The sequence below is a fragment of the Rhinolophus ferrumequinum genome, chromosome 6 (assembly GCF_004115265.2).
Source record: "Rhinolophus ferrumequinum isolate MPI-CBG mRhiFer1 chromosome 6, mRhiFer1_v1.p, whole genome shotgun sequence".
Lineage (NCBI taxonomy): Eukaryota > Metazoa > Chordata > Mammalia > Chiroptera > Rhinolophidae > Rhinolophus > Rhinolophus ferrumequinum.
In genome coordinates this window covers 94,904,198-94,926,058 of record NC_046289.1, presented here as the reverse complement: position 1 = coordinate 94,926,058, position 21,861 = coordinate 94,904,198, and the positions used below count along the sequence as shown (strand labels likewise).

The following is a 21,861-nucleotide window of genomic DNA, read 5'->3' as shown; positions in this document are numbered from 1 at the left end:
AAAACTAAAGTGTTTAATTCACTATACAAATATGTTTTAGTACAAAATTGTTTAGTACAAACAATAAAAATAATGTTTGACCAAATATCTAGACACTGTGACCCAACCAAGTTGACACATAAAATTAACCATCACGAGTCCACCACATAACACTAGACTCCCACAGGCCTCTTCTTAAACCATACTTAATTTCCAAATAATGACAACAACAAGGTCATACTTCTGCCTAACATGACGTAACTATCCTGTGTACAACTAAAGAGGCACTAACGCTGTCCCCAGAAGAGGATGCAGAGTCCTTGGACGATGTTTGCTCTTCTCGATATCCCGTACTTAAGTACTATGATGTAGAACGAGCAATATTTAAATACTATGATAGAAAGTCATTACATCTTACGTTATATGATAAGAGGATAAAAGAAAACAAAGATATTTACTTGGTATGTATATATCAAACTATACACCCAAATACAGACAAATCTATTTGTAACAAAATAAAGACTACTCAGTTACAGTCCTCGCATCTATAATTGGTCACATAGTTGTACCTATTACTTAATAACCACCTTCTTCCACTACCCATTCCCTATTCCCTTTGCCTTCAGCAATCACCTCAACCGGTCAAGGTTCTTTAACTGGTGGAGTGAACCAAACCTTCCTTCCCGAAGGGTCTGAGCCATGAGTATTCCTGTCTGGATTCGGTGGTTGTAGTTTAGCACTGACTTTAATCTCAGGGCATGGTAATGCTATGAGATGCCCTAAGAGACCTACAGACATGCTCCTCCTTATCTCCCCTGTGGAGCGGCAGTCCGCTTTCTCCTTGGGAGTCAGGACCAGTCACCCCAGCCAGCTCAGTAACTCCCTTCTTTGCCTGTTGCTTCATGGTCATGAGGAGCCCGAGTGACGAGGCAGCAGTCTAAACTTCCAGTTCAACTGAGTCGTTACTGTGTCTCCTGGTGGAAGCATTCCTCCCTTTAGAACTAAGACCTCTAGGCCAGCAGATTATAAGACTGCGAGGGACAGGAAGCAAAAGTTCTGCTAGTGAGTCACTGGTGGTGATAAAAAGTAAATGGTGCCACTCCCATTTCTACCCCGTGATTCCCGGACTCATTAATGTTGCCTATGGGAGAAATAGCACCATATATTGGACGCTTATTCAGAGCACAGATAGCCTCCTGGAGAACTTTGCTTCAGCCCTCGCTGGTGTTGTAACTGAGTCTTCCAAAGGCCGTTTCACCATTCTGTAAAGCCAGCTGCTTTAGGATGGTGGAGGAAATGGTAAAGCCAGTGGAGTCCATGAGCCTGGGCCCTCTGATGCACTTCATTTGCTGTGAAGTGAGTTTCTTGATCAGAAGCAACACTATGTGGAATACCATGATGGTGGAAAAGGCATTTTTTAAGTCTATGGATAGTAGTTTGGGCAGGGAAAGCAAATCCGTATCCCGAGTAAATGTCTATTCCAGTAAGAACAAAACCCTGCCCCTTCCAGGGTGAAGTAGTCCAGGGTAACCAACCTGCTACCAGTAGCTGGCTGATCCCCCTGGGGGATTGATGCCATATCCAGGACTCAGCACTGGCTGCAGCCAGGTCTGCCTTGGTGAGCAGAAGTTCATGTTGCTGAGCCCATGTACAACCTGCCTCCCTGCTACTATGGCCATTTTGTCCATGAGCCCATTGGATAATAGAGGTGACTGAGGGGGAAAGCGGACTGGTAACCACAGAACAGGTTGGTCATCCTCAACATTTGATTATTAAAATCCTCCTCTGCTGAGGTCACCCTGTGGTGAGCATTCACATAGGACACAAATATCTTCACATTTTTCATCCATTCAGAGAGCTCTATCTACATACCTCTTCCCCCAGATTCCATTATCATCAATTTTCAAATCATGTTCCTTCCAAGTCCCTCGCCACCCAGACAAGCCATTGGCCACAGCCCATGAACTGGTACATAATCGCACGGCTGGCCATTTCTCCTTCCTAGCAAAATGAACAACCAGGTGCAGTCCTCAAAGTTCTGCCCACTGGGAGGATTTCCCTTCACCACTGTCTTTCAGGGATGTCCCAGAAAGGGGCTGTAGTGCTGCAGCTGTCCATTGCCAGGCAATGCTCACATTTCACACAGAATCACGTATACGTCAGGCCCAAGTCTTCTCTTCCTGTCAGCTGATCATAGGGAACTGCCATGAGGCCACAGTGGCAGGCCGGGAAAGAGAAGGTACTATAGTAGGGATGGGGAGCATGGCTTTGGTCCACTTCCCCATGAAACTTATTTGTCCTTCAGGGCCTGCTTGAGTCCAATCTCATATATACCACTTCTTCCATTTGATGGTGGAGTGCTGCTGTGCATCCCCAACTTGGTGGCTCAGGGTCTCATGGTAACTTGGTGACCTGTGGCTAAGCATTCAGTCTCTACTAAGGCCCAGTAGCAGGCCCAAAGCTGTTTCTTAAAACAGAGAGTAGTTACCTACAGAGGTTGGCAGGGCTTTGCTCAAAAATTCCAAGGGCCTGACCTGTGATTCACCTATAGTGACCTGCTGAAGTCTCCAAACAGCATCCCTATGTGCCACTAGCACTTCAAGCACCACTGGTTCTGCTGGGCATGTGGCCCAAGCGGCAAAGCAGCTTGCATGGCAGCCTGGATCAGTTGCAGAGCCTTCTCTTGATGTGGACCTACTCAAATTAGCAGCTTTTTGGGTCCCTTGGTAAATGGGCTGGAGTAGCACACCCAAGTGAGGAATATGTTGTCTCCAAAATTCAAAGGGGTCTACTAGGCATTGTGCCTCTTTTTTGGTTGTAAGAAGTCCAGATACAATAATGTATCTTTCACATTAAAAGGGATATGTTGACATACCCCACACCACAAAACCCCTAGATATTTCACTGAGGTAGGTCTCTGAATGTTTGGCAGATAATTTCCTCCCCGGGACACACCATGTCTTACCAATAAGTCTCGAGTAGTTGCTACTTCTTGTTCCCTAGGTCCAATCAGCATGATGTTATCAATGTACGGACCAGTGTGATACCTTGTAGAAGGGAAAGGTGATCAAGACCCCTGTGAAACTCATTATGATATAGGGCTGGAGAGTTGATACTCCTGAAGTAGAACAGTGAAAGTGTATTGCTGGCTTTGCCAGCTAAAAGCAAACGGCTTCTGGTGGTCTTTATTAACAGAGATGGAGAAAAAGACATTGCTACAAGGTCTGACAATTAAAATCGCAAACTTGCCACCGTGTGCTTACATTGGCAGCACTGTACAAACAGCTCGGTAAGGTGTCATAACCTTGGCGTATCAGTGTCTCTCAGCTATGTTTGTGTCGATGTGTGGCGGTGTCTTGCTGAATGGCGTTCATTATTGTTGTTGCGTGTTTTTGTGTGCTGTCGTGAGAATGTCTGAGCTTGAATTAGCACAACGTACAAATATTAAATTTCTTGTTAAATTTGGCAAGAGTGGAAGTGAAATCAGGGACATGTTAGTCAAAGTTTATGGAGATAATACCATGAAGAAAACGGCAGTGTACAAATGGATTAAATGTTTTTCTGAGGGGAGAGAACGCGTCACTGATGAGGAGAGGTCAGGGCGGCCAGTAATGAGCAGAACTGACAAAAACATTGCAAGAATTCATCGAATTGTGCGTCAAAATTGTTGGCTGACTGTGAGAAGCATAACAGATCAAGTAAACATTGATAGAGAAACAGGAAAATCTTAACTGAAAATCTTGGCATGAGAAAGGTGTGTGTAAAAATGGTCCCGAAGGATCTCACCAATGAACCAAAGCAAAGGAGAGTCAAAGTTTGTCAAGACCTTTTGGAGAGGCAAGACGACGTTTTGGGCCATGTTATCACTGGTGATGAACCTTGGGTGTACCGATATGACCCTGAAACAAAGTGCACAATGGAAGTCAGTCAATTCTCCACAACCAAAAAAGTTCCATTAGTACAAACAAGAGTCAAAATGATGTTGCTAACCTTTTTTGATATCAGAGGGATTATTCATTATGAATTTGTACCAACTGGACAAACAGTTAACCAAGTTTACTATTTGGAAGTGCTGAAAAGGCTGTGTGAAAAAGTTAGACAAAAACGACCTGAACTTTTCGCTAACAATTCATGTCTCTTGTATCATGACAACGCAGCAGCTCACACAGCACTGTCTGTGAGGGAGTTTTTGGCCAGTAAACAAATAACTGTATTGGAACACCCTCCCTACTCATTTGATATGGCCCTCAATGACTTCTTTTTTTACCTGAAGATAAAGGAAATATAGAAAGGAAGACATTTTGATGACATTCAGGACATCAAGGGTAATATGATGACAGCTCTGATGACTATTACAGAAAAAGAGTTCCAAAATTGCTTTGAAGGGAGAACTAGGTGATGGCATCAGTGCATAGCTTCCCAAGGGGAGTACTTTGAAGGTGACCATAGTGATATTCAGTGATGAGTTATGTTGCACTTTTTCTAGGATGAGTTCATAAACTTAATTGTCAGACCTCGTGCAGATGGCTAATAGGCATATGAAAAGATGCTCAACATCACTAATCATCAGAGAAATGCAAATTAAAACCACAATGAGATATGATCTCACACCTGCCAGAATGGTTATTATCAACAAATCAACAAACAACAAGTGTTGGTGAGGATGTGGAGAAAATGGAGCCCTTGTGCACTGTTGGGGGGATTGCAAATTGGTGCAGCCACTATGGAAAACAGTATGGAGGCTCCTCAAAAAATTAAAAATAGGACTACCCACGACCCAGCAATTCCACTCCTGAGTATATATCCAAAGAAATCCAAAACACTCATTTGAAAAGATATATGCACTGCTATGTTCATTTCAGCATCATTTACAATAGCCGAGATATGGAAGCAAACTAAGTGCCAATCAATAGACGATTGGATAAAGAAGTGGTGCATATATACAATGGAGTATTACGCAGCCATAAAGAAGAATGAAACCTTACCATTTGCGACAACATGGATGGACCTACAGGGTATTATGCTAAGTGAAATAAATCTGACAGAGGAAGACAAATACCATATGATTTTACTTGCATATATATATATATGGAATCTAAAAAACAAAATAAATGAACAAAGTAAACAGAAACAAACTCATAGATACAGAGAACAGACTGATGGCTGCCAGATGGTTTGGGCGGCTGGGTGAAAAAAATGAAGGGACTAAGAAGTACAAATTGGTAGTTACAAAACAGTCACAGGGATGTACAGTATATAGCATAGAGAATTTAGTGGATAATATTGTAATAATTATGTTTAGTGTGGGGCGGGTACTAGACTAATCATGGGAATCACTTCATAAATTATATAAATGTCTAACCACTACGCTATACCCGACACTAATATAAAATAATACTGAATGTTAACTTTAATTAAAAAATAAAAAAGATAAAATGTGTGTAGATAGTCCATATTTTAATTAATCATCCCACTATTATTTAAGTTGATCAAGTTCAATTCTTAGCTTCATAAGGAATCCCTGCTGAAATAAAAAACTAGAAATGATAGGCTTCAGTAGTAAATGATGAAGATCCCTTGTTATTTTTACACTTGCCTTGCTCTACCTCTCCCCCTTAAGTACTTGCTTGCATTTTTCTTCTGATGCCCATTTTCCTTGACACAGCAGAAGCACTGCATGAGTTAGTCAATGGGTTGACTTCGTCTGTCCCACGTATAATTTAAATTAGCATCTTGATCCTAGCTTAGCGGTCTAGGGCCCTAAAGTGGGAGTTTTGCTATAAAGAACTTCAGTTTTTGTTTTGAAAGTAGCACCTGAGTGTTGTCCCTTTCAGTGTGGCGTTTTTTTACATGGGTTGCTTTTATTATGCAAAATATGTACTCGTATGCAAGCTTTTGGGAATACCTTCAGAGCCAATATAAGAACTTGAATGTTGTTTATGTTAGATCTGTCACGTTTACAATTTGGACTGCAGTCAACTTGGCTAACCCGTCTTTCCTAAACTCTCCAAACGGTTTCTTTCATATTCTGAGCTATTCCATAGGATCTCGTGTGCCACATGTGTTATATTATAGCAGCTCCCTTAGCGTCTACAATTCTAGGTTTCTTCTGAAGTGACAACCGCGCCCTTTCTACTTAGAGCGGCCTCTGCTGGTAGGAATTTTCGTTGCGACGTCTTGCAGCCAGTAGGCTGGACAATCCTCCCAAGTCTGGCTTTGTTGCCCCGCGCGGTGGCGCGCGCCTGTAGTCCCAGCTACTCGGGAGGCTGAGGCTGGAGGATCGCTTGAGCTCAGGAGTTCTGGGCTGTAGTGCGCTATGCCGATCGGGTGTCCGCACTAAGTTCGGCATCAATATGGTGACCTCCCGGGAGCGGGGGACCACCAGGTTGCCTAAGGAGGGGTGAACCGGCCCAGGTCGGAGACGGAGCAGGTCAAAGCTCCCGTGCTGATCAGTAGTGGGATCGCGCCTGTGAATAGCCACTGCACTCCAGCCTGGGCAACATAGCGAGACCCCGTCTCTTGAGCTTTGACAAAAGGTGCCGTATTTACATTCTCGCTCGTTCTTTCCCCCACTACACTATGAATCCTTCTGGTGGGGCAATCTTGTCTTAGTCTTGGTTTTATCTTACTTCATTATGTAGAACTTGAATATGCAGGTTGCCAAGGGTGCTTATAGAGCCCCTGTCGCATACCAGGTACTGCGGCGAGCCAAGGGGTACCAAGCTCGAGGATCCCGCAGTACTCTACGGAACACTCCAGCGTAGAGCAAGACCCCTCAAAATAGGAACTCTTTTGGGGGGACTGCTTCTCCTTGATGGCTGAGGATAATTATAGGGTGAATGAAGCAGTGCCGCTTCTTGCATTTCAAAATTCTACACGTGGACGTAATCGAATGGAAAGGGATCTTTGCCCTTAAACACAGAACCCGACGGTCCATCTGAGTAAATCTTCGCTTCGTCCCTCGAAAATTGTCACGACCAGCAGCAGGGTCACTATGGAGGCCGGCGTGAGTCCCGAAATGCAAGAGAGCAAGGTAACCGCACAGGTCTGTAAGCTTTCCAGGAAGGAATGCAGTTTCAAGAGAATAGTTTGGATCTATTTCGAATAGTTTTGGTACAGCAAAAAGCGAGCTGACGGCGACTTGACAACCGAATTCTTCCGGCAAGTGACGGGAACACGTTCGCTTCAAGGAATATTGGGTCTTCTGCGCCACCGTCGCTTTCCTCCACGTGCGCCTGCGCAGAAGCCTCTCGGCATAGAGTCTGGCGGTCCGCGGGGGGAACTGCGGTAGCGACACTCGTACCCCACCATGAAGACCCGCTTTAGCACCGTTGACATCCGCGCGGTACTCGCGGAGCTGAATGCCAGGTACCGTCCCACGGGTGACCAAGCTCATGCGGGGGGTGCAGGAGACAGAGGCCGGGGCCCCACGATCTAAAATAAGAGCAGCCCGCTGTTTCCCGGTACTCTCACCTGTGCTGTTCTTCTGTGGACCTGGCTAGGCCTGGGTGGGCGAGCGCGTGACTTCTTTCCGTGGCCTGCAGGATACCCCGTGCTCTTGCGGGGCTGCTAGCCTCGCCAGGTCTACGGTCCGGTTGTGGCGGGCTTCTCGCTGTGTCGGCCTGAGTCGCCTGGTTTGGCAGCAGACGTTTAGTAAAACGCTAGATGCCAGGTGGACGCCAGGACGCCAAAATAGTCGTTTGCTCTAGAGGTTTCCCAGACAGGAGGCCTGGTTACTTGGACATTCTTCCTCGCCCCAAAGAAAGGGTGCATCGCGGTTTTAGCTGGACGTAACAGATTTGGCCTGAGATCGGTATTCTGCTCTGGTTTTTTATTACTTTAGTTGTGTCCACTTCGTCTTATTTCCCAGTGCCTTATTCACTTTTTTTTTCTTTTCTAATAAATTAAATGGATTAGATTGCATTTCCTAAAAAACATGGGGTCATTTCAAAGTCGCTGGCTGTTGTATGGTATTCCCAGGGCTGATAGACCACTTTTGTTCTCCAATAGTTCCACTTCAGTTTTGGGCTCAATGTCTCAGGGTCTTCAGACTCTGCTCCCTGGCTGACACATATCTTTAGTGTCCGGAAAGACCCCTTTCACAGACTCTGCTTCCACCTACAGATTTAAATTGTGTGAAGTTTTATGTTTCAATTGGTAACAATGGTAACATAATTTGTTAATGTTTCCTTTCTCTTTGCAGCTTGCTAGGAATGAGAGTAAACAATGTTTATGATGTGGATAATAAGACATATCTTATTCGTCTTCAAAAGTAAGAGCATTTTACAGTTTATCTTTGGTAATTAAATATGAGATGATCAATTTATTTTACCTGCACTTTTTAGTCTGTTTCACTGGGTTAGCTTGGCAAATGCCCTAAAGAAAAAATTGACTTTTTTCTTCTACAGACCAGACTTTAAAGCTACACTTTTACTTGAATCTGGCATACGAATTCACACGACAGAATTTGAGTGGCCTAAGAATATGATGCCGTCTAGTTTTGCCATGAAGGTAAATTTTAAGTTGTACTTGAAGCTAAATTTTAAGGCCCTGAGATTGGTCACTCACAACTGAAGGTTTAAACTGTTTGGTTTTCCTTTACTGTTATAAATAGCGATAAAATAAAGATAGAGTAGTTGATAGACATGGGGATGAATAAAGTAGATGTTTATTGACTTCTCTCTATTACCTGTCACACCCCGTTGTGCTCTAAATCTTTCTGTTCCCAGAGTCAACAGTTCAAACTTTTATAACATTCAACTTTATGGCCCCTTAACTATAGTCAACTTCTCCCTCTTAAAACAATTCTGTATTAGATCAACTTTAATTTTTCTAAAGCATCATTTTCATTAGTTCATGTTTCATGATCCCCTAATTTCTGAACATCCTATGTCCTAGCATTCTTGGCTTTCTGTGATCTTTCCTCCCCTCCGCCCCAACACCCCAACCCTTTTTCCTACTCTTATCTTCCACGGCTCACTTTTGAGCTACCAGTCTGTATTTTGTTGGAATACTCAGTGACATCAGCATGTTACCAATCACTGTATCTTTTTACTGCTCTTTGCTTTTGTTTTCACTATTAAAACTGAGAATTTGCTTATTAACATAACAGATATACTGGAAGTTCATGTGGCACAGAGGAGAGATGTTAGAATCAGATATACCAAACTTTGAATTAATGGTTTTGCCACAAAATCGTTTTATAACCGGGAAGTTATTTAACCTCTTGAAATTTAGTTAATTTCTCCCTCATAGAGTTATTGGTGAGGATTAATTGAAGGAGCCTGTAAAGCACCTAACACAATGCCTGACACATGTCAGGAATCCATACGTGTTACTTTCCTTCTTCCTCTCCTCCTCACTTTCCTTCAGAAATATGTTTGTTTTGGCATTGTGTTATTTCATTAGAGGCTTTACAGAGAAGAGCCTTATCCCCAGCAACTTAGAATCTGTTTTGGATTACAAGTTAGGTAAGTGCTTCCCAGATCACAAGGGCTGTCACAAAATTATCAGATTCTTAAAAGTTTAATTTACTTAATAATAACCCAGAATGGTTCTTTTGGGGATTGTCCTTAATAGTAATTAATAACACTTTATATTTTCATAGCACTTTTCAAAGTAGATGGGTAGTGCATATTTTAAGTTGTTTAAAAGCTCAGTGGATACAAAGAACAAATATTGTCATTTTAGTTTTACAGACCATGTAACAGGCAATAAGATGACACTGGGATTGTGTAAACATCCCCTAATTAGGCTACACCAATAGGAGGTCAAACACTTAAAAAAACTTAAAGAGTTTTATGACTTAGGTATACATGTCAATCCAAACAGGTAGAAATATTCCATTTGGTGGAGCAGACAGTGTTAAGCACTTTATAAATAAAAGAGCTGGTAGGGTCTGTCGTAAGGCACCGGCCGGGTCGTGTCCAGTATGAGGTAAATCACAGCGTTTGTTTCTAGTTCTCACAGCTGAGGATGCTAACTAAGTATGGCTTTGTGGCACTGACAGAAGGTGGTTTTCACCAAGCTGCTAATAGGGAAATAAATAAAAACACAAGCTTTACTTACGCACTGTATGTCCATCTATTACTGATGGTAAATTATCTTCCCTTTTTCACCATAACTTTTCTTTTCCTGACTAAAAAGATTACTGGGGTATTCTGGAAGGCTTGATTGTGATTTTCCCCTGGGGATTTAAAGATAGCCTTATATGTAGGTCACTTTAAATAAAATCCATGTAGGTTACCTTAAATCAGAACTATTGAATTTAGGAGGTGGAGATTTTTTATTCTGTATAGTTTGAAAAGTCTTTTTATATCTGCCTGAACATATAAGTACATAAAATGAGAATTTTAGTCAATTTGAACTATCAGGTCATGTGAGTTATGAAAGAGTTGGCATTAATTCTAAGAATGATTGTATATTTCTTTTTTTAAAAGGTGGTTTTAGATTTACTTTTGTGTTAAATTTGAGTTGAAGAAAACATTCTTTCTTACTGGTCCTCACTAAGGGGGTCTTTCAAATTCAAAAATTAGAAACAATTGTAAGATTTCTTTTAGGGGCTATAGAGTAGTCTTGGTTCCGTTCCGCGTCATACTTAAATATTTGTCCTAAAGGGTGGTACAACTAATCTAAAACAAAAAGTATTTACCAAGTAGTTTGTATTCGGGTTTAACATGCTATCCTATCTTAATTGCTAATGAGAACAAGAAACGTATGATTAGGGATATGAGGAATGCAGTTTGGTAAAGAATAGGAGTTATTACATTTGGATTTGAGCTATGATGATCAAAAGCTTGGAACAAAAGCAGAAAAATTCTTTGTGTTATATTTTAAAAGTTTGTGGAATAGAGGGTAATTGGATATGAATAAGTTGGAGGACTAATTTATAGAATACCAATAAGCTCATGGTTCAGAATTTGTATTTGAAATGGAAGGTTAGTGGAAACCATTAATTAATCTGGAACACAAGCACACAAAAGGAAATTTGGGATACTTAAAAGATTGGAGTAGAATGAGACTTAAAAAGAAAGATTACCACTTTGAGTGAGGTCATCTCATCAGGTCAAGAACAAGTGACTTAGCAGCCGTATAAAGTAACACAGTAAATTTCACAATAGATCTATCCTTGTCTACTTAAAAATTGAAGATAAATACTACTTCAGAGTTTGTTAACAGAGTTGTCTGAAACAAAATGTTTTCCTCTGATTACCTGCAAGCTTTTATTTTATGATTATACCATTTTATTTACTGCTTCTAAAATATTATTCCTGATGGTAATAAAAAGAAACTTATATATAAACTAGTACCAAATGATTAGGAATTCACTTTTACCATATAAATGCCTTTTTCTTCTGTTTCTTGCTAGTGCCGAAAGCATTTGAAGAGTCGGAGATTAGTCAGTGCAAAACAGCTCGGTGTGGACAGAATTGTAGATTTTCAATTTGGAAGTGATGAAGCTGCTTATCACTTAATCATTGAGCTCTATGATAGGGTAAGTGAAATTTGGGGGATGGGATAAAGGAGAACTCATCATTATATTGTTAATCATTCATGTAGTAGTGGAACATTTTTTCTGTCGAAGACTATTAATACACTAGGATAATAATCAAGTGCCAAACAAGTAAAATATAATTTTCCAGTAATAACCTTCATTTTATGTGGATATCAGGATTTAGGCAGACCTCAGTCATTTACAGTAGCATTGTGAATGTAGGAGATGAGGATCTGAGAAAGAAATTATCCGGTACGTTACGTTTCAGGACTAGTGTGGTGCAGCTGGAAAAGTCAAACAGTCTTGTCATAAGTAAGACAGCAGTTGAGACTCAGAAACGGTCCATGTTTTGATAGTCTCCTTAGTTGTAAGAGGAAGGCTGCTGATGTCCTCACAAAGCTTGCTTCTCGCCTTTTATTCCTCCTGTTGGTCACTCAGTTCTATCTTGGAAATGTTTCATGAGCTACTAAGCACAAAATAAATTCCATATGCATCAAAAATTTAAATACATATGAGCAGGATTTCAAGTGCAGAAAGAGAAAAAAACAAGTGGCCCGATGGTCAGTTATCAAAAGAAATCAAGGTCTCTAAAACAAAGGATCATCAGTAGGGGGAGGTGGCCTGGCTTTTTATCTGTGTCATCAAAGCTTAAGTCAGGCACTTGGACTGCAAAAAAGAGAAAACCCAACTCTCAGAGCTTACGCTACACCTAACCACTCTGATGTTCCTTTGTATGGTGATGTTAGTATTTTCAACCTTTTAGATTGTCAGGAGAAACACACATACTTGAAATAGTATCAGAACATTGTGTTCTTTATATTTTGTAAAAATAATAGCTTCAGGAAAATGAGTCTCATTTAAGGAAGATCTACTTTGTCATCCTCTTATGGGGCGGTGAGCAAAAAATGCAAACAGGGGCTCTGAATAGAAAGATTAAACCAGGTTTAGTAAAATTAGACAACATTGAAGACAAAAAAAACAAACGGAAAGGAAAACTAATTGCTCATGAAAGAAAGATAGTCAACAGCTGCTTTTGTTAGCACACAAATAAAGACTAAAAATACTATTTCTGTAAGACAGAAATTACTGAGAAGTGGGTTAGAAGCAATGTGATACAAGGAAAATGGCATACATGTTGAGAAATGTAGGTACGATTTTATGGTGTTTTGTTTTTTATTCTTGTGATTCAGAAAACTGGAAATGGCGGCTGATCAGGTGAATTATGTTGTAGGGCTTCCCGCCTGGCCAGAGAATTGTGTCATAACCACTCCCTTTCCCAGAAACGTTTTGTGGAGCTAGCAAACCAGCCATCTTATAAGAATAATTATATAGAAAGCCTTTCTTAGAAATATATATGTTCCATGGCAAGGTAAGGTTGCATTATTAATAGAGGCTGCTATTAAAGCAGAGTCCCAGACCCCAGCAAGCTTTCTTTGTACGTCAGTGCCCAGGGCAGGAGTGCCGCGGGCCAACTGTGGCCCGGGATCCATTGTGAATTGGCCCGCAGCAAATTCCAAAAATATATTTAGTTTAAGTAAATAAACCAGGTGAGGCAATACGTACTTCACCTCGAGTGAGTGGCCCGGCTGTTTGTGTATTTTACTCCATATGGCACTTGGTGAAAACCGTTGAAAAAAGTTTGGACACCCCTGGCCTAGAGGAACAACTTGCATAATTCCACAGCTTTGCCCAACTTTGAATGAATTTGTGTTCTTAAGTGCCGTACATATGTTAGCAAGGAACCACGGAAGTCACGTTCTAGTGCTGTTTAGCAGATCTGCTGTGTAGAAGGTATCAAAAGTATTCAGGAAGGTGCTGCTAACACGTAAAGGGGTGCAGACCATTCAGCCAAACCACGATGATTAAAAAAAATTAAAAAGTGAAGCCATAGAAGTACTAGGTGAAAATATGGGTTAAGATTGATGAATTTGGGATGAAAAGGACTTCTCAGCCTAACAGTGAAAACAAATACTGAGAGATAGGACTACTTAATTTTAAAACTGCGTAAGATAGAAAACACCGTGAACTGTATTGAAAGATGAAAAATGGGGAACAGTATTTTAACTTGTATGGTAAATAAGATGTGCATAACTCTCAGATGCAATTTTCACAGAGCACTGAAGTGGAAAAATGGGCAAAGTGCTTGAATAGACAATTAAAAAAAGAATAATACACACCGCATATAAAAAGCATGCATACATGTCTGAATTCAGGAATTACTGAAAAATAAAAACAGTAAGGTATTTTTCTTCCTTCTCTTTCTTCCTTTTTTTCCTTCTCAGTCAGTCTAAAAGCAATTAGAAAGTTTGATAATAACCAGTATTAGCAAGAATGTAGAGGAACAAGGGAAGATTAGAACATTATTTTTGGAAGATTATTTGACAGTACATAATATGCTTTTAAAAATTTATGTGCATAAACTTTGACCTAGGAATCCTACTTCCAGTAATTTATCATAAGCAAATGAGACAGATGCCCCAAAGGACCATACCCAGGATATTCATCACAGTGCTTCTAATAATTAAAACTTGAAAAGAACCTAAATGTCTTTGAATAAGAGCTTGCTTAAATAATGAAGGGAAACCCAAATAATAGACTACTATGCAATTTTTAGAAATAATAATGTTGAGGTAAGTTTCTTTTTCTTTTTCATGAATGTTTTTGGAATGTGGTTGTCATAATTTTAAGCTTTTATTGGAGGTATGACACACACATCACACATGTACAGTTTAGTGAACCAGCACGAAGTGAGCGTACAGTATTAGTTATTGGCCTGGATGTGGGACGCGCAGTGAGAGCAGTGGCCCATCTTGCGTTTGTTTTAACGTTTATGCACTTCCCTGCGCCAATGACTCTTTTCACCACTCTTCTCCCCCTCCCTTGTAGCTGCTGCCCACCTGGAATTGGTTTTTTTTGTATGTGATCTCAGGTGGTGGTCAGTTTTTAAAATTTGTATGATACTCTACTCTCTTTTAAACATTATTTTAAAACTTTTAAATTTTGAAATGGTTATAGATTCATAGCAAGTTGCAAAGATAGAACGGAGAAGTCTGGGATAGTCGTCACCCAACTTTCCTCAGTTATTACATCTTACGTAATTATAGTACGATGTCAAAATCAGGAAATTGATACTGGTACCATGTATGCTTCTAGTTCTGTGCATTTTACCACATTTGTATATTCATGTAACCAGCACTGCAGTCAAGATACAGAATGCTTCCAGTGAGTGGTGAACTTGGAATAGATATTAAGGATTTATGTATGAGAGAATGTGCTTGGGGATTTTCACTAGTCACTGTGATGCCCAGAGAGGTAGGTTGATTGATGCTTCGAGTATATCTTGAAGATTGCTCTTTCCTCTCTCACCACTAGGGTTGGATCGTCTGGCTTTCATGTCTGGAATTTTGATGTATGGTTTATCTAGAGTTGTTCAGGCCTTGGTAAAGAGGTTATTGCTACTCAAACCCAAGAAAGTCAGTTTTTTAATTTGTAATAGGTTTCCAGTAGAAAAGACTCTGAAGAAAGTAAACGAAGATCAGAAAATGCTTTATTGTGTACATCACAGTTAAGTGAAGTATTTCCCAAAGTATGTTTCTTGGACACCACTTCATAAGATAATAGGTGTGTCTAGAAAAATGGGTCCCATAGTCATAAAAGTTTAGGAACTTGGAGAATAAGGTAAAAAAAATCTTAACTCTAGGACTTATCAGTACCTTTCATGTGATAATGTGATGTGTACATTTTCTAGAGAAGGATATCTTGTATAGAATTTCCAAAACTTACTTGATCACAGAATTCTTTTTTTCCTTTTTTTTAAAAAATAGAGTAGGGGGAGCCACCTTACAGAGTACTTTTAGGAAATCTTGGTTTAAGGAAAGCCCTTTCAGGAAGTAACTGCCTTACCGGAATCTTCCAGATGTTCTTGATAACTGCACAATTTGATTCAAGAAACATTTATTGAGTATCTTCTATGTGCCGGGCTCAATGGCCAGGTCTATTATTCAAGTCACATCCTCCTGAACCAGACACTATGGACTTCTGTCCCGGCCCTCTATTTTCCTTCTCTGGTTTACTTTTCTGTTCTTTAGATTAAACACATGTTTAAAAATTTAAATGCATGGCCTCTGCTTTGAAGTCACAACATTTAGTAGTAGTTATGTAGTATTCTTTCAACACCTAGTAAATTCTGGTCATCTATATCTCTGATCAAGGTGAATGGTGGCCCTACCTACTGAAGTCACTTATCTTGCAACCTGTCATTTCTCATAAGATTGGGGCTACTCTCTCCATCTTCTATGACCAACTTCTAAGTAGTTGCTAAGGCATTTGTGACTATTTTCTTGGATGCTTTTTATATTTTAGTTAGACAACAACCCCTGTATTCACTGTAATAAATTTGGAAGGTTGTATTCTAGAGCAGTTTTATTTTCATTAGGTTCTTCTGCTTTTTTATTGAAAATATTATGTGGCAATATTAAAATTTCAAAAGATTTTTATTAAAATACAGCTAACATACAATATTATATTAGTTTCAGGGGTACACCATAGTTATTCAGCATTTATCTACCTAAAGAAGTGATCACCATGATAAGTCCAGCAATCATTTGACATTGTAACATACTGTCACAATATTATTGACTATATTCCCCATGATGTACATTACATCCCCATGACTTATTTGTTTTATACCTGGAAATTTGAACCTTTTATTGCCCTTCACCGTTTTCCCTCCTTTTTTAAATTTTTCAGTTACGGTTGATATTCAGTATTACTTTGTATTAATTTTAGATGGATAGCATAGTGGTTAGACATTTATATAATTCAAGAAGTGATCCCCCTGACTAGTACTCACCTGGCTCCATATAGTTACTACCATATTATTGATTATATTCCCTATACTTTACACCCCTATGACTACTTTGTAATTACCAATTGGTACTTCTTAGTGCCTTTACCTTTTTCACCCTGCTCACCAACCCCCTCCCATCTATCACACCAATAAATCTAGTACCTATCTGACACATAGTTATTACAATATTATTGACTATATTCCTTATGCTATACCCTACATCCCCATGACTACTTTGTAACAACCAATTTGTACTTCTTAATCACTTCTCCTTTTTCACCCACCTCCAATCCCTCGCCCATCTGGCAACCATCAAAATGTTCTCTGTATCTATGAGTTTGTTTCTGTTTTGTTTGTCTGTTTTATTCTTTAGATTCTACATATAAGTGAAATCACATTGCATCTGTTTTTCTCTATCTTAAACTCCACTCAGCACAGTACTCTCAGGTCCAGCCATGCTGCTGCAGATGGCAAGAGTCCATTCTCTCCCATGATAGAGCAATATTCCATTGTGTATATGTACCACCTATTCTTCATCCATTCATCCATCGACATATACCCAGGCTGCTTCCACATCTCTGCCGTTGTAAACAATGCTGCAATGAACATATGGATGCACACGTCCCCTTGAAGTAGTGTTTTGAGTTTCTTCAGATAAATACCCAGAAGTGGGATTACTGGGTCCTTCTTTGTCTCTTGTTATAGCCTTGTTTTAAAGTCTGTTTTGTCTGGTATAAGTATTGCTACTCCAGCTTTTAAAAAATTTTTTTTCCCATTTTCATTAAATATCTTTTTTCCACCCCTTTACTTTCAGTCTGTGTGTCTCTCTTGTAGGCAGCACATGCGGGAGTCTTGTTTTCGTATCCATTTAGCCACCCGACCTTTTGATGGGATCTTTAATCCATTTATATTGAAAGTGTTGATAGATACGTAGTTATTGATACTTTATTTTTCATACTTTTCATCTTAAAGAAGTCCCTCTAAGATTCCTTGTAATACTGGTTTGGTGATGATGAACTCCTTTAGCTTTTTTTTGTCTGGGAGGTTCTTTGTCCTTCAATTCTCACGATAGCTGTGCTGAGTAAAGTAACCTTGGTTGTAGGTCCTTGCTTTTATCACTTTGAATATTTCCTGCCAATCCATTCTGTCCTGCACAGTTTCTGTTGAGAAATCAGCTGATTTCTTATGGGAGCTCCCTTGTAGGTAACTAATTGCCTTTCTCTTGCTGCTTTTAAGATTCTTTATCTTTAACCTTTGGTGTTTATTTATGATTTGTCTTGGTGTGGGCCTCTTTAGGTTCATCATGTTTGGGACTTTGCACTTCCTGGACTTGCACACATATATCTATTTCCTTCGGCAGGTTAGGGAAGTTTGCCATTATTATTTCTTCAAATGGGTTTTCAATTCCTTGCTCTATTCTCCTTCTGGTACTTCTATTATGTGAATTTTGGTACGTTTGGTGTTGTCCCAGAAGCCCCTTAAAAGTGTCCAGATTTATTTAGATTCTTGTTTCTTTTTGATGTTCTGTTTGGGTGTTTACTACCTTATCTCCTAAACCACTGATTTGATCCTCTGCTTCATCTAATCTGCTGTTGATTCCGTCTGAAGTATTATTTCAGTTATTCTTTATTTCTGACTGATTCTTTTTTGTTTTCTATCTCCATTTTTATGTTTCCTATCTCTTTATTGAAGTTCTTTCTCACTGAGATTATTGAGCATCGTATAACCCGGGTTTTGAACTCTACATCTGGTAGATTGCTTGTTTCCATTTTGTTTAGTTCTTTTTCTTGAGGTTTGTTCTGTTCTTTGTTCGTTTCTTTGCCTCCCCATATTGGCTGCCTCCCTGTGTTTGTTTCTATGTATTATGTAGGGCTGCTATTCCTCCCGGTTTTACAAAGTGGCCTTATGTAGTAGGTGTCCTGTGAGGCCCAGTGGCACAGTCTCCCTGGTGCTCCAGGTGTGTCCCTTGTATGGGCTGTGTGTGCCCTTCTATTGTAGTTGAGCCTTGGTTGCTGTTTGTGTGTCATTAGGAGGGATTGACCCTTGGGCTGATTGGTTGTGAGTACTGGCCTGACTACAGTGGAAGAGCAATGATGCAGAGGCTGACCTGTGGAGCAGGAGTCACTTTAGCAGGGCTCTGGTCCCTGCCCAGAAAGTCCCAGCATGAGCCAAGACAGGCTATTTGCATGTAAAAGCCACTAGAAGTGGCTTGGGTGTGCCCAGCAGTTGGGTGGGGTCTCAAGGAATACCAGGGCGGGCAAATAGTGTTAGCCAGGTTGATAGTGACTCACCTGCTGCTTCACACTGAGAGTGGAGGGGGCTCAGCAGAGAAATAATGGATTAATGGAGTCTTATCAGCATTTCTTTCTGGGAGAATGCTGCCCCTTCAGCCCTCGCCTTGAAGCCAGACAATTTAGTTCCTCTGTGTATGTTCCCGGTGCCTTTTGAGCTACTGCTCCAGCACTGGAGCTCAGAGCAAGTCCATTAGCGAGTAAGTCTGTGTGTGGACCCTTTAAGGGGGGCACCTGGGACTGCAGCCGCTTTTGTCTCAGTCTGTCACAATCTCTACTGGTATTCACAGGAAGAAGTTATGGGGACTTATGTCGCTGGCACTGGAACCCTGGGCTGGGAATCCTGGTGAGGGGCTGGACCCCTCGTTCCTCAGGGGGGATCGCTGCAGCTGAGATATCCCTCCTGATTTTTAATGGTCACACACGGGGGTGGGACCAGCCCATTCTGCATCTTTGCCCCTCCTTCCAGTCTCATCGTGGCTTCTGTATGTTTTTAGTTGTAGGGCTTCAGTTCAGCTAGACTTCAGGCAATTCTCAATGGTTATTGTTCTGTAGTTTAGTTGTAATTTTGATGTTTTCCTGAGAGGAGGTAAGCACAGCAGTTACCCACTCCACCATCTTAACCCGAATCCCAACAATGTTACATTTTAAAAAGTTTTTTTTAATCCCAACTCTAGGAAATATTTTCACTTTTCCCTCTATTTGCCTTCTACTTCCTAGGATACAGAATTGTTTTGTCTTGCTATTTTTTACTTAATATTACAAACAGTTTTCTACTTTTCTTACAGTCTTCATAAGTTAACAGCTTTTAAATATTTTATATTGATATATAATAATTTATTTAACAATTTTCCCAATTTTTACATTTGGCTGTTTTCCATTTTTTTCTGTTGCAAATAAACTGCAGTGAATATCTTTAAGCATTTAGCTTTTGGTTTTATTGAGTTATTAGGCTACATTACCAAGTGTGGAATTACTTGGGCAAAAGGTATCGCTATCTTTAATTGCTATTAAAAGACACAATACAGGTGAAAATATACAGGCATACCTCATTTTATTGTGCCTAGCTTTATTGTGCTTCACAGATAATGCATTTTTTTTAACAACTTAAAGGCAAGACTTTACACCAGCAAAAAAGATTACCACTCGCTTTATTGCAGTGGTCTGGAACTGAACCTGCCATATCTGAGGTATGCCTGTAAATAGCTGTTTGATTGGCTTCTGAAATATATATCTGTTCTGACTGTTTTTTGTAATAAGCCACAGTGTTTGTAGACTTGCCTCATGGAAGTGTAATAGTAAGTTCAGATGGTGGTCATCAAGGTGGAATGCTTTCTGTAACTTCATTTCTGTAGCCTTGGTAAGGTTTTTAAGAGATTACGTTTTCTTTCTCAATTTTTAAAAAGTTTCAAGAATGATTTGGGAAAGGCATTAAATTATATTTTGTTCTATTACAGGGGAACATTGTTCTTACAGATTACGAGTACCTAATTTTAAATATCCTGCGATTTCGAACTGATGAGTCAGATGATGTTAAATTTGCTGTTCGTGAACGCTATCCAATTGATCACGCTAGACCTGTTGAACCTTTGCTTACCTTGGAAAGGTAACATGGTTTGTTTATATACTCATTTCATATTGTATTAAAAGGTAAAATTAAGTCATAAGTCAGAATGGAAGAACTGTCATAAGAAAATACTTTGTTTACTTGCATAAAATAATTAAATTTGGGCTACTTGAACTACATAAATGTGCATGTAAGCAATTAAGTCTCATTTGAGAGTAGCAAATATATGTCTTTTTAATGTAAATTTGGTTTTACTTCAGATATTTATGATTTCTTGGTAAAGAGAGGAGACTTTTCAGCTATTCTGTGAGACGACAAGTGGGTATCTTGGGCAGAGTGCAAAAAGAGAAATTGTGGTTTAGCTAAGAAAAGAGTAGGATGGGATACGGTGCTAACTGTAGCTGTACTCTTCTGGCTGGAAGGCTTTGCTGACTAACAGGCTACAGCAGTGCTTCTCAAAGTTTAGCATGAGTCAGAATCACCTGGAGGGCTTGATAAAACAGATTTTTGAATCAGTAGGAATTTTTTTGAATCAGGAAGTTTTGAATTTCTGGGGTAGGGCCCAGGAATTTACGTTTCTAACAAGTTCTCAGATGCTGTTGGTGCTGCTGGTCTGGGAACCACTGCATCCTCAGAGCATCACAGGATGCCAGGTACTTTTGATAACTGAATGCTTAAGTAGGTAAAGCCATTTCAGGCATTACGATATATCACCAGGCTCCACATATAACGATTAAACTGTTCCATAAAAATGTCATGTCACATATGGGATAAACAGTATGACGATAAGCAATATTGACAGTAAGCAGTATGACTTAGTTGAAAAAGTATTGATTTTTTTCCTTAGAAAACCTCGTCTCACGTCCCAGTCTGCTGTTTTAAGAACCAACTAACCTTGGATAAATTAATTTTGTGACCCATTTTCTTACCTACAAAATGAACTAATATCTCTTATATTTTAGACTATTGTGAAGATCAGGCTAATTGACGTGTGTGAAAGTATTGTGAATATAAATATTGCTGTAAGGTTTATTAAATATAAGATAGTAAGAAGTGTGTTGATTTTGTTTCACAGATTGACTGAAATAATAGCCAGTGCTCCTAAGGGGGAACTACTGAAGAGAGTTCTTAACCCAGTACTTCGTGAGTAATCCTACATAGAGCAATGAGATGTTTGCAGGATAGTGTAGTTTTCAGGAATACATTTAAATCTTTTATAGTTCTAGTAGAAAATTAGAACAACTTGATAACTGTAGAAGGAGTTTAACCTGGGCCTCGCAGTTTCGTTTTTCTGTGCTTCGGCACCCGAGCCCAGTGCCGCAACCATGCTGTGCCAAATCATTGGTCAGGCTAAGAAGCATCCAAGCTTGATCCCTCTCTTTGTATTTATTGGAGCTGGAGGTACTGGAGCAGTGCTGTCTGTCATGCGCCTGGCATTGTTCAATCCAGATGTCTGTTGTGATAAAAAGAATAACCCAGAACCTTGGAACAAACTGGGTCCCAGTCAGCAATACAAGTTCTACTCAGTGAATGTAGATTACAGCAAACTGAAGAAGGAAGGTCCAGACTTCTAAATGAAATGTGTCACTAAAAAGCTGCTTAGAATGAAGGTCTTCCAGAAGCCATCCACACAATTTTCCACTTAACCAGGCAATATTTCCCCTCCAAATGCACAAAATCA

General features: G+C 39.9%; 2 protein-coding genes and 1 pseudogene across 2 annotated transcripts in view; 2 read left to right on the top strand and 1 right to left on the bottom strand.

Moving 5' to 3' along the window:
• Window positions 1-555: 555 nt before the first annotated feature.
• LOC117023229 (uncharacterized) lies at window positions 556-3,184 on the bottom strand (annotated as a pseudogene).
• A 3,970-nt stretch (window positions 3,185-7,154) lies between these two features.
• NEMF (nuclear export mediator factor) overlaps window positions 7,155-21,861 on the top strand; it is a 50,069-nt gene continuing 35,362 nt past the window's right edge. The window contains exons 1-6 of the mRNA XM_033107276.1: window positions 7,155-7,347; window positions 8,183-8,251; window positions 8,388-8,490; window positions 11,348-11,473; window positions 20,071-20,219; window positions 21,256-21,323. Coding sequence (XP_032963167.1) covers window positions 7,289-7,347; window positions 8,183-8,251; window positions 8,388-8,490; window positions 11,348-11,473; window positions 20,071-20,219; window positions 21,256-21,323 — 574 coding nt within the window. The 5' untranslated portion in view covers window positions 7,155-7,288. The remainder of the gene's footprint in view (window positions 7,348-8,182; window positions 8,252-8,387; window positions 8,491-11,347; window positions 11,474-20,070; window positions 20,220-21,255; window positions 21,324-21,861) is intronic.
• On the top strand, window positions 21,506-21,754 carry LOC117022975 (cytochrome c oxidase subunit NDUFA4-like). Its single transcript, XM_033107278.1, has one exon. The coding sequence runs from the start codon at window positions 21,506-21,508 to the stop codon at window positions 21,752-21,754; it is 249 nt and encodes an 82-aa protein (XP_032963169.1).